The following is an 18,666-nucleotide window of genomic DNA, read 5'->3' as shown; positions in this document are numbered from 1 at the left end:
TTTTCGTACTGATGCCCCTGATAGGGCTTCCCATACCGAACAGGTCGTGAGTGAGGCCCAAACTAAACGTGACCCACTGTCCCTTTCGCTATTCTCTATTCTTCTTTTTACCGCCTCTTTTCTATCCTCAGCTCCCCATCAAGCCTTCTTTTCCACATTTTTTTTTCTCTGCGGCCTTCTTCAGGCCCGCCATGTTTGTAACCCCCGTAGTGCTCGGTTCTCTGTCCCCGGGAGCTGGGCATGATCGGGGGGGAACACGTTGGAGCTAAGCTGTTAATCGTATATCCCTCCCGAAACCTGGAAGGGGTCAAGCTGGTGTTCCCTTGACCCTGGCCCCTAAGTTGGACCCCATGGTGAGTGGGTAAGGGAGGGATGAATGTACAATTATTAAAACCATGACTTCCAAACAAATACACCCCCCTAAACTTAGCAAAAGAAGGAGACCAGGAACTGACGACTCGGACTCTGATTCGGAGGTTGGTGAGACATCAGGATTTTGGCCGTCGTGGCTTGTGGTGGAGGGCGCTGATGACGACAAGCCCTTGTCGGCTCTCAGCCCCTTCGCTATCCAGAAGGGCTTCCAGTGTCTGGCAGGCTCACTGAAATCTATCAAGAGGTTGAGGAGCGGAGCATTTCTGGTGGAGACAGAGTCAAAAAGGCAGACACAGCTTCTGCTCAAGGCGACCACTTTTGTGGATAGGGCGGTGAGGGTTTCCCCTCACAAAGGACTGAACTGTTCAAAGGGGGTCATCAGATGCCCGGAGTTGAGAGGAGTGTCTGAAGCAGAGATCAAGAGCGAGCTGTCCTCTCAGGGAGTGACCGACGTTTACAGGGTGACAGTAAGGAAGGGGTCGGACAGAGTCCCGACCAACACATTTTTCCTCACCTTCTGCTGCCCGAATGTCCCCAAGGACATTCGAGTTGGATACCTGCTGGTGAACGTAAGCCCGTACGGTCCGTCCCCTCTAAGATGTTTCAAGTGCCAGAAATTCGGACACGTGCGGGACCGCTGCAAGGAGGAAGAGGCGTGTGGCACCTGTTCAAAGGCGGCGCACCAGGGCGAATGCGTCAGTCCAGCCCGTTGTGCGAACTGTGGAGGCGGCCACCCGTCCTCATCAAAGGACTGCCCTGCCTGGAAAAAAGAAAAAGAAATCCAGAAGGTGAAGACGGAGAAGAAAATTTCTTTCTTTGAGGCACGAAAACAAGTGGAGGCCGCATTGCATAAGGCGTCTTACGCCTGTCGTCAGACCCAGGATGGTGGACGTTGCGATCCAGACAACGTCCACAGGGACGCAGACGGACAGCTTACTTACATCGATAGAACCATTGGCCTTGGTGGAGGCGCTGTGTCCACCCCTTCCCATCCTGTACGGCGGTCCTCAGGGGCTGCTGGGCGGGAGCGGAAAGCCTCGGGCGGAGGCACAGTGTCCGCCTCCCGCCCCCCCACCCCCACCCCCCGGCCCCCCCTCGTCCCGCCTCTCGTCTGCCTGGCCCTCGGGCTGGCGGGAGTGGCCAGAAACCCCCCGTACCTCCAAAACTCAAGGAGGGGAGGGTTGCGGCCTCGGCGGGATCGGGAAGAGCCGAGGTGGTGGATATTCGGGCTTGGTCGGAATCGGAGAAGTTAAGTTCAAGAAATAGATATGCGATCTTGGCCGACCTTGAGCCACCGCAAGCAGAGGAGCAGGGGGTAGCGATGGATTAGGCTGCTGCTTTATTTTTTTTAACCTTTTTAATGGCAGTGATCCACTGGAACATCTGTGGGTTCTACGCCAATTTCCAGGAACTTCAGCTTCTTTGTCGTGCCTTGAAACCTTCAGTGCTGGTGCTGCAGGAGACTCTGCAGAGAGATGGCAAGGTTTTATCTCTCTCTGGTTTTAACTACATTTTTAAACCCGCTCAACCGAAGCAAGAGGGATTGACGGGAGGTGTCGCTCTTTTTATACGTAAGTCCCTTTTATACAGTACAGTTCCTTTAAGCACCCCTTTACAGGCGGTGGCAGTCAGAGTCACACTTGAGAAAACATCACTTTTTGCTCTCTGTACCTTCCTCCTTCCGTCCGTGTTCTGAGGCAGGACCTCATGAACCTGGTCGACCAGCTCCCACGACCGTTTCTACTGTTGGGCGACTTCAATGGCCACTCCCCGCTCTGGGGAAGTGACATGACATCAGCCCGAGGTCTTCTTTTGGAAAACCTTCTTTCTGATATGGACTTGTGCTGTCTTAACGACAAGTCTCCCACTTACCTTCATCTGTCCTCTGGAAAGCTCTCATGTTTAGATCTGTTGGTCTGCAATCCATCGTTGGTCCTGGACTACGAGTGGAGAGTGCACGACGATCTGCACGGGAGTGACCACTTTCCTGTCGTCCTCAGCCCCACAGATAGGGAAGGTGACTCTCTGCCGGACCGCCTGAACTATGACAAAGCTGACTGGGGAATTTTTACCACGAAGTTAAGAGCAGAGCTGCAGGAAGAAACAGTATTAAAAAGCAAGGATCCTGCTGACACTCTGACTCAGATTGTTTTAGATTGCGCCAAAGCAGCAGTCCCATCGTCTACCTCCAAGTCTCAGATGCCAAGAACGCCCTGGTTCAACGCGGAATGTCGGGAGGCCCGTAAGTCTCGGAAGAGAGTGCAATGACGCGTCTTTCAGAGACCGGAGAGCGATAGCTTTCGAACCCATCAACAGCTCAGGGCGAAAGCCAGGTATGTTTTTAAAAAGAGCCAGAGAAAATCCTGGAGAGATTTTTGCTCTTCCTTAACCTCCAACACACCCAAGAAGAAAGTGTGGAGGGTTTTATAAAGAATTAAGGGCAAAAACGTCTGCCCAACTTTTCATCACCTTAAACTTTCAGACGCTCTGGTCACAGAGAAGAAAGCAGTTGCCAATTTGCATGCCTCCACATTCGAACTGAACTCGAGATCTGCCAACAAATCTGCTCGGATTCTCAAAACCAAAAACCTGACAGAAAAAACACCTTGCAACTTCTCTTCTGACAACACAGAGAGCTACAACCTTCCTTTCACTATGAATGAACTAAAATCTGCCCTTCAGACTTGCACGGATTCCTCTCCAGGAATGGACGAGGTCCATTATAAACTCTTAAAACATCTTCCCGAAACCTGTCTGGACATCCTGCTCAAAGTTTACAACCACATCTGGATCACAGGCTTTTTTCCACCCTCCTGGCAGAAAGCCCTCATAATCCTGGTGCCAAAACCGGGAAAAGACCCCTCGAACCCCTCCAACTACCGCCCAATAGCATGGACCAGCTGCATCTGCAAACTGATGGAGAAGATGGTCAACGGTAGACTGATGTGGAAACTAGAGACCGACGGCCTTCTGGCGAAAGAACAGTGTGGTTTCCGCAAGCATCGTTCTACCGTTGACCATCTGGTTCGTCTGGAAACCACTGTAAGAAATGCCTTTGTAAACAAACAGCATGTGGTGGCCATATTTTTTGACTTGGAGAAATCTTACGATACCACCTGGAAATTTGGAATCCTCTCAGACCTGCACAAGCTCGGCTCCCGAGGACACCAGCCTCAGTTCATCCACAACTTTCTGCAAGACAGACAATTCCAGGTGAGGGTCGGCACCACCCTGTCCGACATTCACGAGCAGGAGCTGGGTGTCCCGCAAGGGAGCATTTTGTCGCCGGCTCTCTTCAGCATCAGAATTAATGACATCGTTCAATCCGTTCAGAGGGGATCGGACAGCTCGCTGTTCGTGGACGATTTCGCCTTGTATGCAACTGGCAGCACGTATGCCAGCATCCAGCGACGGCTTCAGCTCTGCGTCGACAAAATCCAGTGTTGGGCTGAGGCGAATGGCTTCACCTTTTCGTCCTCCAAAACTGAATGTATTCATTTTCATAACTTTCGCCAGTTCTATCCAGACCCTGAAATCCGTTTGGGAAAATCCACCATCCCGGCGGTCAAGGAAGCCAAATTTTTAGGGGTCATCTTTGATCAGAAGCTGAACTTCCTCAGCCATATCAAACAGCTGAAAATATCTTGCCAAAAAGCCCTGAACATCATCCGAGTTGTAGCACACACAGGCTGAGGTGCTGATAAGAGAACTCTCTTGCACCTCTACAGAGCTCTGGTCCGGTCCAAACTGGATTACGGAAGTGTAGTATACAGCTCGGCCAGACCGTCCTACCTGAAACTGTTGGACCCTATACACCACCAAGGGCTCCGTCTCAGCTTTGGTGCTTTCCGCACCACCCCTGTGCACAGCCTGTATGCAGAGGCGGGTGAACCGCCTCTCTCCAACCGCCGATTGAAGCTGACCCTAAATTATTATTTGAAATTGTTTTCTGAACCTACAAACCCTGCTTACAACGCTGTATTCAACAACCCTTTCGACAAGAAATTTAAAGACAACCCAAACTGCATCCCTCGTCTTGGACTGTGCATTCAGCCGCACTTAGAAAATGCCGATCTGGATGCCGGTGGCATCTCAGATTTCTCCAAGTTCCCCGACAGCCCTCCGTGGACCTTTAGAACACCTGAGGTCCGATTCGATCTGGCCTCGTACCGTAAAGACTCCACCAGTTCTCTGGCCTACAGAACTTACTTTTCAGAACTCTGCCACAAATTTTCCACTTTTCAAAGAATCTTCACTGACGGTTCCAAGTCAGAGGACGGAGTCGCTGCATCTGCGTTTTGTCCCGCCTTTCCTGACCGGCCCTCAACGGAACACATCCTGTCTGACAGCTCGGTGTACACTGCGGAACTGACCGCACTGGTTCTGGCGGTAAAAATGGTTCTGTCTTCGAAACAAAAGAGATTCATGATCTTTTCCGACTCCTTGTCAGCCCTGGAGGCGATCGCCTGCAGGAATATCACTCATCCCAAACTGCTGGAATTTTATGAAGCTTTTACTCTCGCAACAAAGAAAGGATACAAGGTTGTGTTGGCCTGGGTTCCCGGACATGTTGGCATTCGTGGTAACGAAAGGGCAGACCTGCTGGCCAGGAACGCTGTAAAGAAAGAATTATCCAGATCCTTTGTACCATACACAGACATGAAGCGGAAGGTGAACACTTATGTTAAGGATCTTTGGCAAGAGGAGTGGAACACCCAGACGGACAACAAGCTCTTCCAGATCCGTCCAGACCTAAAAGAGACCCTCCCTTCGGGGGTGAAGAACAGAAAGGAGGAGTCTGTGCTGTGCAGACTGCGTGCGGGGCACACTTTTTTTTTACTCATTCTTACTTGTTGAAGGTGGAAGAGGCCCCTCGATGTATTCCCTGTGATGAGCATCTCATCGTGAAACACGTGCTCCTTGACTGTTGGGATCTGCATGACGTTAGACACAGACATTACACGGCGGTTTCTTTGAAGACCTTGTTTCGTGATGACCCTCCGTGGGCGCTGATGGACTTCTTAAAAGAAGTGAACATTTTTAACCAGATTTGGTTTTAAACTATGGAAGTTTTTGTTTTTTTTAAACTTTGGAGTGGAAAGTTTGAAGTGGTGACTCGTTTTAATTGTTTGTTTTTGTATCCTTTTAGTAGTTATTAACGTGGCGATAGCCTTGAGATGGCCTTAGTGGTCGGCGAGGCTCTAAGCACCATTAATTTCATTTCATTTCATTTCATGTGTGTCTCTTTCACTCATTCAATATTTGTGTGCATGTGAACAGATTGCAAGGCAGTGTGTGATATGTTTGGATGAAAGAATGCATTCTTGACCTGCAACTGACTGGACTCTAGAACCACATGAGGACTCCCTAAAATGCCTGAATGGGATTCCTGTGGACTCCCTAAGCAAACCAACTGTAGGAAGCCCTGATGTGTGTGTGTGATTTAGCAAACAGTACACTGAAATTAAAAGTAGCATGTTTTGAATTTTACACCCACAACGAAAATGCCCAGGTCTTGTGAAATCTTCATATCTGAACAATTTTCACATTTATATTGTATGGCCTTTCTGCATAATCCCAGAAATTTCGAACAAACCAACATCTCCACAGAGTGTTCAATTGAATTTTTATTTTTTCACAGAAAGAACAATCTACTGTGTGTCTGTTATACCCATTCAATTCAGGACAGTATTTGTGGCAATAATTATGTGGGTAATTCTTGTTTGTAACCACTTAAGTTTGACATAGTAAAGGGAATGTTATTTCATAACACTTGAGCTTTGTTTTCTTTTCTTTTTTTTAATTGTGCCATGAATTGAAACACTGTAATGATATAATGTTAACATTGTCTGACTTAAAATAATTCCCCTGTGGGATGCCAGAGGTCTTTCACTGTTTCAGTATAAATAGCATCTCTGCCTTCTGGAAATTCTGTGCTAGAAATTTCCTCTTTTCCATTGCCCTTATTATTTCTGCCCTTTTTCACCCTTCACTGTTGTCTCCTTTTTCTTCTTGCCAATCCATTTCCTTTTCCCTGTTTTTTTCTTCTTTTTTTTTAAGCCAGCCTTGATACTTTTTTTTTCTCCTTTCCACAGTCTGTGATGTACTGTCTGTGCTGTTTTGCTCAGGCGATTAGGTAGTGAGATAGTTAACACTGGGATTGGCCTGTATGGCCTTTTTTGTTGCTTTGAAGTATTTAAAAAAACATCTTTTATTGCGGGTTTTTTTGTGTTTTTTTTTGTTTTTTTAATAATCTGGGGATGATGAATTAGCTGAAGGACTGACGTCCTCAGCACAGCCTCGGCTTATTTGCTGTAAGGAGCTAAATGGTTAAGATAATGTGTCATGAATTCTTTTGCAGGCTTTTCTTAACGATTTTTTGATGTAACAGTTTCGCGTTTAATGCGGCTGAACTTGTCTGGCAGCCCTGATATGGCCATGTGCGTTTGGCTGGACTATAAGCAACAATGTCTTGTCATTCCTTAAGATAATACTGTGATTGTGAAAAATGTCCATGTATTCCAGCTGACAAAGATTGTGAGAAGCTTCAGAACTCATTAATTCATTTGGTCTGTAGAACTTAACAATCACAACAGTCAGTTGATTGAAATCTTCAGAACAGTCAGTTGGTTTCTTACATTTTAAAGTCTGTGTTCATCTTTTTATCCTAATGTGTTATGTATTGTCACACTGACTACTGTACACTTTTACAGAACACACACACACACACACACACACACACACACACACACACACACACACACGCATGCATGCATACCACCACTGCACATACACATGCACATACACACACTGTGTATTATTGTATACTCTGGTTTTCTCAGCACTCACAGAACTGAGCAGTCATTTGGCTTCTTACATTTTGAAATTTATCCTGTTATCTTAATGTATACCCCGTGTCACACTGAGTGACTGACGACTGAACGCTTTTAGTTTTACAGAGCACACACACACACACACACACACACACACACACACACACACACATTCACGCACTGTATTATTGTATACACTGGTTTTCTCAGCACTCTTTTATACAATATAGCTTTTCTTTGTTTTCTTTATAACTTGTCATTCTTTGAATGGTTGAAAATTGAACAGTGAACAATGAAGAAGAAAAAAGGTTGTGATGACAATATTTGGCCCATGTGGAATGATGGTCTTGTGGTAATGTGTCTGCCAAGAAAGCAAGAGAAGCTGACTGCATGTGATTGAATCCGACACTCACCAGCATTTTCTCCCCCCTCTACTTGACCTTTATTTGTGGTCTAGATGCTAGTCATTCAGACGTGAAGATAAACTGAGGTCCCATATGCACTAAGTGCATGTTAAAGAACTAAAAAGGTCCCTGGCAAAATTCTGAAGAAAAATCCACTCTGAAAAACTTAGTCTTGTGTGCACTTGATTGAAACCATATTGAATAACACACGGAACATAAGATGAACACCAAAAGGCATCTCAGTCGGCTCTTCCCAGGTAGGTAGCCAATTCTGGAAATGACTGAAAAGCGCTTATCTGACTAAAGACAGGTGCTGTATGAGTATCAGTGATAATATTCATCCCCATGTGATGATTCACGTTCAGCCATATATTTTAGCCACACATTTTATATTGTAAGCTGTAAAGTTCCGTGCCCCCTCTCCTATGACCTCCCCCACACTCAAGAGTTTTTTTGTTTGTTTTTTCCGTCTGTTGCTCTTTTTGAATGCTGGGAGTCTAGGTTTTAGGATGAAGATCCTTAACATACAGACATGTAGGCTCATATTTGCCCAGTCTTATCTAGAAATTTCCATAATGATACGGAGAGACATCAAACAGCTGTACATGAACTTTATGTATCATATGTGATTATGACATTGTGTGTGTGTGTGTGTGTGTGTGTGTGTGTGTGTGTGTGTAGATTTGCATGTGCATATGTGGATATATATCTGTGTGAGAGAGAAAGTGTTTTTGCAAATATAAGAGCATATCTTCTTTTGGTGAAATAGTAATTTGAGAAAGGAACAAAATATTTTGGTTGTACTTTTTCACAAATGCACTCTGTGTGCTGCAGTCTCAGAGAGCTCAACAGACAGTAGTGTCATCTTTCCCTTGTCCAACGTGGCATTCTTCTACTTACCTGTCAACCCTGCTTTGTTCTCCCACGTGGATTCCTCCAAACAACGCTCAGCTTTGTTTTACAGGTACTGAGGTAACAGAAAACAATGTTACACCTTCATGTACAAGGAGGTGCATGTCAGTGTCACCGTGAGTGTGTGTTTTGTGTACTGTGTGAATGTGTGCAGAACTCAGAAGTTTAATGAACATGTGTAGGCCTTTGACCACAATACATAAGGTGAGTGGCAATGGCATATTGGAAAGGTTGGGGCGGGGCGGGTTAACAAAGTAAAATCTTTGTCTTATTTCACTATATTGTACACACTTTTCTGTTATGAATAGTTATGTACTCACAATTCACATCCATCAAAGGTATCTGATTTATTGGAGTATCAATTCATCATCACTTTACACTTGATAACACGTACTTGATATATTGGATTTGGAGGAAAGATTTTTAAAAATCAGAGTTGACTAGGAATGCTCATCTGAATATACCATGAAATAAAGTGGTAGTATCTAAAAGGCAGTCTTCTGCCTTCTGTTAACTGCATGGAAGACATATATCGGGATAAATTAACTGTATCTACGATATACATTTTTTGCTTTGAGTAATGTATATAGGATCACAGTTGCTGATTCCAATTTGATTTTAAGGTCTTTATACATCAAACAATGAAACAAAAAGTGGAGTTCATTTTCAACTTGATGACATCAAGATGGACAATTTCTATCTTGGGCTCATTTGCTGTATCGATGAATGTTGTTGTTTTGAGGGAGTACATTCAATCTGAACTGAGTAATGGCTGCTCGAAAACAATATGTGTCCATATAACAAACATGTTTTTCTTTTTCAAAGACAGTCTTAAATGTTTGAGTCGTATATCTGTCACGTTCTCAGATCGTTCCATCCCATTCTTGCATAAACTAATCAACAAGTCTATGTTTAAACACACTCAAGAATCCTGTTACATCCCCACTCATTCTTGTAGCCAAACAATAGTACAGCCAGTCTGGTAAACATTTCTCTACCTTTGGTACCCAACAGTTTTAACTGGAATTGTCTAACTCAAGTTGCATAACCTAAGCTTTGTGAGGTAGTCTTTTAATATCAATCTGATCCAATATCATAAGGAGGCCATGTAAGAATTAATATATAATGGATATCTTCCCAGATCTCCATACACCATCTTATTTGGCCTCCTGGTTTGAACACCAAAGTATCGTTTACATGCCATTAAGTGCACTTTTTCTAAATGTTCAAGTCCATTGAAGCCCTATACCTCTAATGCATATAACAACATTGACTGGACCTTGATATCAAAGATTTTAAAGAAAATGTCACTTGTCATTTCTTTGTACTTTTGAAAAACTTTATTAAGCTGATTGACAGCTTTCTTGCCTTTAGCTGCTAGATTTGCTGTACCTTTCATTACACTAATCATAGTTGTGAAATTAAAACTTAAATAGCAGTAATTGTTTACCACTTCTAGTCTGTTCCCTTCATAGAACCACTTTTCGTGTTTCCCCAGAAATCCCCCATTTCTAAATACCATTACTTTTGCCTAGTCGATGTTCACACATAACTTCATTTTGTTACAACATGTTTGTAGTAAATTAAGTTGATTCTGGAGTCCCTTTGGGGTAATCAACAGTAATGCTACATCATTTGCAAACAATAGAATAAATAATTTCATTATATCTGGGAAGAATTGAATACCATGTTTACTTTTTCTTCCACATAGCTTGCTAACTGATTGACAAACAATGAAAATAATGTGGGATTCAGAATCTATCCTTGCCTTACTCCAGAAGGACATTCAAACATCTCTGACAATTTATATTTAGAACAAACACATGATAATACAGAATGATACATTGCTCTCAAAGATGCAAAAAATCTTCCTCTCACTCCATTATTTCAAAAACATTCCAAAAATTTGTCATGTCAAACAGAATTGAAAGCTTTCTTTAGTCAACAAAAGCAATGTACATCTTTCTACCTTTCTTAGCCACACATTTCTGGATGGCAGCACACAATGTAAAGACATGATTAACAGAAGGTTTTTCTTTGTTTTTTTTTTCCCAAAGTCCTGCTGGACTTTCTGAAATTAAACGATTGTTTTGTAACCATGTATTAATCTTTATTCTATAATTATCAACATTATCCGGGTCGCCATTCTTACATGTAACCAACTGTGAACTGAGAGGTAAATTATAAAGGGATTACAAAAGATGGCATCCCGCCTGAAGTCATCAAGGCTGGAAAAAAGACCGTGCTACTCCACCACCTGCACTAGCTGCTACTGCAGTGCTGGGAGGAAGGGACTGTGCCCCGGGAGATGCGTGACACCAACATCATCACTCTTCACAAGAAAAAGGGTGATCGCAGCAACTACAGCTATCAGGGAATCTCCCTCCTCAGTATCATTGGGAAAGCCTTTGCCTGTGTAGTCCTGAGCAGACTGCGGTCACTTGCTGAACACATATACCCTGAGGCATAGTTAAGATTAAGAGCTGGAAGACAGTTGATATGGTCTTCTTGTAGCAGCTGCAGAAGAAATGCCAGGAGCAGAGACGGCTACTATACTATATGCCTTCGACCTGGTCAGCAGAAAAGGCCTCTTCATACTGCTACAGAAGATTGGATGTCCTCGCAAGCTCCTAAGGATGATCACGTCTTTTCATTAAGACATGCAGGGCACCGTTGAACATGATGGATCTTCCTCTGACCCATTCCCAATCAAGAGCGGGCTGAAGCAAGGCTGTGTGCTGGCCCCAACACTCTTAAGGCATCTTCTTCTCACTGCTGCTGTCCAGTGCCTTCAGTCAGTTAGAGGACGGAGTGTATCTCCACACCAGAAGCAATTTCAGTCTCTTCAACCTGGCCCGTCTTCACACTAAAACCAAAGTGCGACAGGTTCTCATACACGAGATGCTTTTTGCAGACGACACAGCTCTGACACCTCACTCTGAGGAGGCACTCCAGTGATTCATCAATCGCTTCGCCCAAGCTTGCAGATTTTGGCTTGACTATTAGCCTAAAGAAGACTTCATGGGCCAGGACATGAGCAGCACCCCAAGCATCTCCATTTGTGACTTCACATTCAAGGTCATTGAGGGTTTCACATACCTCATTTCCACCATTTCCAGTAGCCTCTCCCTGGACGCTGAACTCAACAAGTGGATTGGCAAAGCAACAACAGCCATGGCCCGCCTGGCAAAGAGGGTTTGGGACAATCCCATGCTGACCAGCAACACCAAGATGCAGGTGTACCAAGCCTGTGTGTTCAGCACTCTGCTGTACGGCAGCGAGACATAGACCCTCTGCTCTTGCCAAGTACGCAGACTCAACACCTTTCACCTGCTCAGCCTCAGGAGAATTCTGGGCATCACGTGGCAAGACCATGTACCAAGCAAGAAAGTCCTTGACCAGGCAGGCATCTCCAGCATGTTTGCACTCCTGACCCAGCAGTGGCTCGGCCACGTCAGACGAATGAATGATGGGCGAATCCCCAAGGACATCCTTTATGGTGAGCTCACCAGTGGTTCCAGACCTGCAGGAAGACCTGTCCTACGCTACAGGGACGTCTGCAAACGTGACATGAGGGCAGGCAACTTGGACCCAGCAGGTTGGGAGGTGGTGGCTGAAGACCACAACAGCTGGAGAAAGACCATGAAGGCATGTGTCCAGAGGAGCGAGGAGAAGAGAGAACAGCACTGGGAAGAGGGAAGAGAGCGCAGACGGCAGAATCGGTACCCTCTGAGCCAGGCGCGACTTTCACCTGTAACAACTGCAACAGATCCTTCCAATCCAGAGTCCGACTGTACAGCCACAGCAGGCGCTGCAACTCAACAACTTGACTGAACCAGGCGCAGAGTTCCACTGTCTCTCGAGACAGACGGAAGCCAACAACAACATCAACAACAACAACAAAAGATTTACTGAATTAGACAGGATAAAAAGAGTGGAAGGATAGAAAGCCCCTTGCACTGGCCAGGGGCATAAAGAGGCCAGTAACAAAAAGGGTTTTTCGATTATTTTCTTACAATATGAAGAAACAAGAAGAAAAGATAGGAAGAAGATAAGAAGACGGTGCAGTAGAATGTTAGGCCTGGACTTTGTGCGACACTCGGTGTGTGCTTGAGAGCGGCACCTCAGAAGGTGACTGGCTGTACACCTAACAGTTTCTTTTCAATTCGAATTTGAATAGCATTACGCCACACAAGTTACCTCAACAGGTCAGTGGTTGGACACCGTCACTGTAGTAAAACTGTCATCCACTTCACGGCATGTGCTGTGAGTTGAACTATAGTTATCATAGCCAGCTGACTGCTTGGTTGCATCTCCCCCCATTTTTTGAAACCCATTGTCTGCGGTTGTTAATTTAAACTTAGACTTAGCTGAGCATCAAACAAGAATAAGTGAGCCGGTAAAGGGATATAATTGGCCTGATACAAGATAGCAAAATGAAATTTGAAGTGACAGCATCATACTTAATAACTTTGAACAGTTGATATATGTAGAGAAGGGGTCCCAATTAGGTTAATGAAATACGAAGTTGGAAAGCATTCAGTTCTGTGCCCATCAGTCTATGTATCAACACTGTCAGATATACATGTAGAGTAGTATACTTGTACAATAGCATAGCTTATAGTGACATGAATTATTTTTGCATGTTCACAGACATACTTTGCATTGCTAAAACCATGTGACAAGTTTGATCACAAGTTAGGAAGAATGGAAATTAAAAAAACCCCATAAAACATGAATTTTGTAGAAATGACATGAAGACAGAAAGCATTGCTCAGGCCATATGACAATGATAGGTCACAGGCAAGGCAAGAATGAAAAACAAAACATTAATAATATATTGTAACTGTCTTTGCTGCAAAATATTTCTTCAGTCCTACATTACAGTTTAGATAGTTCTGGAGGTCAGTCGTAGGGACCTTCTTGGTGTAGGAGCTGGTAGTGGAGGCGGCTCTGGTGTGACTAGCAGGATTGATGTCCTGGGTCTAGGCATGGGCCTGACCAGCTGCACACCACTGTCAGTGTCTGAGTCAGACCCTTTGTCCTGGCGATGCAGTGTGGACAGGTCAGTAGGCGTGACAGCAGGTGGTGGTTGGTTGCACCTCTGTTGCATGGGGCAGACTACAGGTGGGAATATCTGTGGGACGACAGCATCAGGCGTGGTGCTGTGGCGCCTCTGTCGTCATCTGCACCTGCGCCTGCACCTCTTGTGTCACTGGCTTGGGGCTGGAACCGTTGGTGTGGACCCAGATTGCCCAGCATGTTTGGTGGCAACACACTAGTTGTTGACTACCACTGGAGTTGGGTGGTCAGCCTTCTGTCACCTGGCCTTCTTCAGGTACTGCCGCTTGTGGTGACACTGAGCCTCAGTGTGGCGGGACCTCTCACACCAGACAGTGTGGAGGGTCTGGGGTCAGTGGCACAGCGGCGAGGATGAGTGAAGGGCCTGGAGGATGTGGGTGGTGTGCTGGCATGGGGGACTCCTGCTGTTGTTGTTTATGGCTAGTGACCTCAGCAGTAAATGTTGCCAGCTGAAACTGTAGGCGGGCAACAGTCATGTCACCTACACTTGGGGAGGTGTCGGTGGCGTCACAGTCCTCCTTCTTCGCCGCCTGGAAGGTGGTGTCAGGGTGGTCTCGGATGTAGCACCTGACATCGCACTTGAGGGCAGCTGGCTGGAGGCCTCAGGCGAAGACATCGCAGAGGATGGTCATTGGCACCTGGATAATCCCATCTTCAGCCTTGTTGACCTTGGTCCACAGGTATTGAAGATGGGACATGTATTCTGCCACTGTCTCCTTGGGCTACTGCTGCCTGTTGAAGAAAGTATCGGCAAGGGCTGTGGTGTCCCGCTGCTCTCCCCAGTTCTCTTCAATGATGTGAAGGAGTCTGGTCATGTTACACCTCTGCTGAAGCGGTTACACTGGCTTCCGATCGAGTCCCGCTTTCACTATAAGTTAGCAACACTCACCTTCAAACATTTTGACAAGTCTTTTCCATTGTATCTCTTCTCTATGTTGGAAACATATGAACCGCACAGAACATTAAGATCTAGTTCTGAAAAGCTGGTAGTTTTCAGTCTACAGAAACTGTCAGATAAACCATGTATGAAACTGCGTGATCCATTTCAGTATGAAACCAAAGAGACAACCGTCATCGAAAAATTAAGACACAGAAGAAACAAAAGAACGGAACCGAACAGGATGCAAACTATTCAGCCTCCATGGTGGAATACCGACACAGAGAGAGCCCTGGAAAGAAAAACATGTGGCTGTCAAACTTTGACAAAAAGAAAGAAGAAAACCATCTCTGGACGAAGACATTGAAACAAAATGAAAGAAAAAACTAAACAGTTTGAAGTCACTGTTCAAGAGGCCAAAAATGACAAGTGGAAACAGTTTTGCGAGGCACTCAGTTATGACACAACATTGACAGAGTTCTGGCAATTCTATCGTCGCATGGAAGGGAAAACGTGCACAACAACAACCCCAGACATGTTAGACACTGACGGAACCAAGCTTAAGACAAACGAAGAAAAAGGATCCGCCCTGCTCAAACGTTTCATACAACAGAGCGATCAAAGAAACTTAGATGAGAAAAAGAAATATGTTGAGTTAAACCAAACCTTTATGCAGACTGGACCCGATGATGACTTGACAATAGATGATCTAAACGAAGCAATAGCTAAATGCAAGAAAGAATCGGCTCCTGGCCCAGACAAAGTTCGCTACTCGGACATCAAGGAGCTATCGGAAGAAGACAGAAGCAAACTTTTCAATCTATATCAAAACAGTTTCCACAAAGGACATGTGCCGGAGGACTGGACACACAGCTTCTTAAAACCCATACCAAAACCAGGAAAGGACCATCGTCAGGTAAGCGGCTACCGGATCCTAACCATGCAAAACATTGCTGGAAAGCTCATGGAACGCATGATAGCCAGGAAACTTGCAAGGGATCTTGAACACAGGCACATTCTCCCTTCAAATCAAGGTGGTTACAGAACAGGCAAGTCCACATGGGAAAATGCAGCTGCTTTTGCATATGAGATGTATGAAGGATTTCAAAGAAAAGAAGAAACACTTGCAGTAGCAATCGACCTTGAAGATGCCTACAATAAGGTATGGAGTAAGTTTGACACTGACAAGATGGATAGCAGCAGGAAAGAACCGTCGTCCTACGCCTCGGAGATTGGATGTCTGCACCTTCTAAACTATCCATGGGACTACCACAAGGGTCTCCGCTCTCTCCTGTCCTCTACAATGTCTACATGAAGGGCCTTGCAGACTTAAACAACAATGGAATAGCTCGGGTGCTTACTCTTGCGGATGATGGCCTGGTCTTCAAAACTTCGAAAGATGCTCAGGAAAGAATTAAAGCCATCCAGAAACAACTGAACAATATTGCTCAATGGTGCAAAGACACAGGATCTTCCATCAATCCAGCGAAAGCCCAAACGTTGCTGTGCACCCTCAACAATAGAACCGCGAGCAAATCACCACCACCTGTGTCATTCGATGGGACTCAGATCGAGAAAACTGAATGCCTATGCTACCTAGGAATACACTTCGACAGGATGCTGACCTTCAGAAAACATACGGAAAACACTGTTCTCAAATGCAAAAAGGGCCTTTCAGTCTTAAAAGCAATGGCAACCAAAGGTATTGAACAACGCCACCTCTTCCTGCTATACCAATCACTCGTCCTCAGTGTGATCGACTACGGACTTGGGCTAACAACACCATCTTAAAGCAACCTCCTAAAATTAGAAAGAGTTCAAAATGAAGCCATGAGGCTGATCCTTGGAACAACAAAAGACACGCCCACAGAAACCATGCGATTTCTGCTTGACCTTCCTTCAGTGCAGGCCAGAAACAAGTTAGAACAGGTCAAGACCTACTTCAAAGCATTAGAAAACCCTCATAACCCACTGCATGACGCAGTCAAATAACCAAAAGGCAGCCGTCTAGGACGAGGAAGATCATGGATGGGGCAAGCAGAAGACACAATCCAGCTAGTATGCCGACCACAAGACCTGAAAGAAACAAAAGAATGGGAGAAAAACCCCGAAAACCTCAACCATCTATTCAACACAGCCATTTCACCCACTCTAGGAAGACATTGTCAGGAATGGCCAGAGGGCAAAACTGGTGCGGAAGTGAAGCTACTCATAGAAGAAAACAGTAAAGAAGAGGACATCATCATATACACAGATGGCTCAGTCACCAAAGACCAGTCCGGTTGGGGATTCACTGCGAAACAAAATGGAAAAACAATTAGGGAAGAGAATGCTGCCTACAAAGTCACAACCTCCAGCCTAACGATGGAAGTTGAAGCTGTGACACATGCCCTCCAGGGACTATCCATACGCGCGGAAACCAACATGCCATGATTCTAACCGACTCAATGAACCTCATACAGAAAATTGAAAACGGAATGGGAAGCCCAGAGTGGCATAAGGGAATGTGCAACTTTCAGATTAAAAAACTCACATGGTCATACTGCCCGGGACATGCAGGTGTTCAGGGAAATGAGCGAGCTGACAGACTTGCTGGTAACGCAACACCAACGAGCGGCCTACATCTAGGAAAATCGGAAATCCTCAGAAAAGTCAAAGAATATCAAAAAGAACAGGAACAAGGCCATCACACCATTGATCGCCTCAAAGAAATAAAAGCAGAGAGAGGGAGCGGCCGTAAGTCTAACATGAAAGGTAGAGTGCAATGCTTTGCAAATCAAACAAATATCGGCATCATTTCCAAACCAACATTGCGCAGATTTCTTCAAAACGGAACAGAGTCTCTGTGGGCTTTTCCAAATACAATAGACTGAGCAACACACTAGACGCCACGTTCTTGGCATCAGAGATCTTTTCCCATCCCTCTTGCGGCCAATCAGTGGCAGCCTCTGTGCGTGTGTGTATGTGTGTTTGTGTGTATGTGTGGGTCTGTGTGTTTGAGTGCGTTTGTGCATGCGCAAGGGTGTAAGTGTAAACAAGTGTCAGGAGAGTTCTGTGCACGTGCGTATGTTTGTGTGTATGTGTGTGAGGGGAAGTGGGGGTGCCGGGGGGAGGGGGGTAGAGGATGAGGTATATGGGTGTATGCATGCCTACACTGTGGGAGCAGCGGGATATTGGAACGTGCGGATGTGTATATATATATCTTTGTATATATGTGTGTGTGTGTGTGGGGGGGGGGGGGGGGGGGGGGGGGGGGGGGATATGGGCGTATGTGTGTGTGCTTGTACAAGTAAGTGTTCATCTGTGTGTGTGTAAAGGGTAATGTGTGTGTGTGTGTGTTGGGGCTCATGTACGTTTATGTGTATTTGACTGTTCTTTCATATCTGTGAAACTGCATGTTTGGTGCATATCTGTTATGCATGTGTGGGTGTATGTGTGTCTTCATGTTTTACATTTATTTGCTTATTTATCATCATTGTTGTCTTATTTATTTATTATTATTATTATTATTATTATAAATATTTCTACCTTTTTCATATCATAATTATTATTTATTTATTTATCTATTTATTTACATATTTATGTATGCTTATCTATTATTTATTCACCTTTTGTTTTCTTTTTTTTTCCAAGTCCTGACTAAGCACGTTGGGCTACGCCGCTGGTCAGGCATCTGCTTGGCAGATATGGTGTAGCGTATATGGATTTGTCCGAACGCAGTGACGCCTCCTTGAGCTACTGAAACTGAAACGGATCTCCATTTGAGTTGATTTCAAACAGAACCTGATAAAGCACTCATCGGAGTTTAGATATAGGGGATAACTATCCAGTTCACCATAAAGCAAATCATTCGGCGTTCTGATATCTACACTTGACAATTTTTTAAGACCACAAGTATGTACTTTTTCAGTATCATACGCTGCTTTATCCAAACCCCATATTTCGGATCTATGCTGTACTGTGGGCTGAACATGGGCATTAAAAAGTTTTTAAAATATTTCGGGCGAATTACCTTCTAATCTAAATAACGTTCTCGGGACTCCCAATAATGCCTTTTTTTAGCCTTGCCTGTCAGGTCATCACAAGCTGCATGAAAACTGAGCTTCGTTGAAAAATATATGCCTTAGTATTTTTAACTCTTAAGAACTTTTATTTCTGTATTACCATAAACCCATCTCTCCCATGA

The 18,666-nt window shown here is 44.9% G+C and overlaps 1 protein-coding gene across 3 annotated transcripts in view; it reads left to right on the top strand.

The window, feature by feature from the left end:
- Window positions 1–18,666, top strand: part of LOC143290398 (protein SPO16 homolog) — a 94,195-nt gene that overhangs the window by 38,132 nt on the left and 37,397 nt on the right. For all 3 annotated transcript variants that reach the window (XM_076599798.1, XM_076599799.1, XM_076599800.1), the window contains one exon: window positions 8,444–8,573. In XM_076599798.1, the coding sequence (XP_076455913.1) occupies window positions 8,444–8,573 (130 nt within the window). The remainder of the gene's footprint in view (window positions 1–8,443; window positions 8,574–18,666) is intronic.

Source organism: Babylonia areolata, chromosome 15 (assembly GCF_041734735.1).
Source record: "Babylonia areolata isolate BAREFJ2019XMU chromosome 15, ASM4173473v1, whole genome shotgun sequence".
Lineage (NCBI taxonomy): Eukaryota > Metazoa > Mollusca > Gastropoda > Neogastropoda > Buccinidae > Babylonia > Babylonia areolata.
This window is presented reverse-complemented; position numbering and strand designations above follow the sequence as displayed.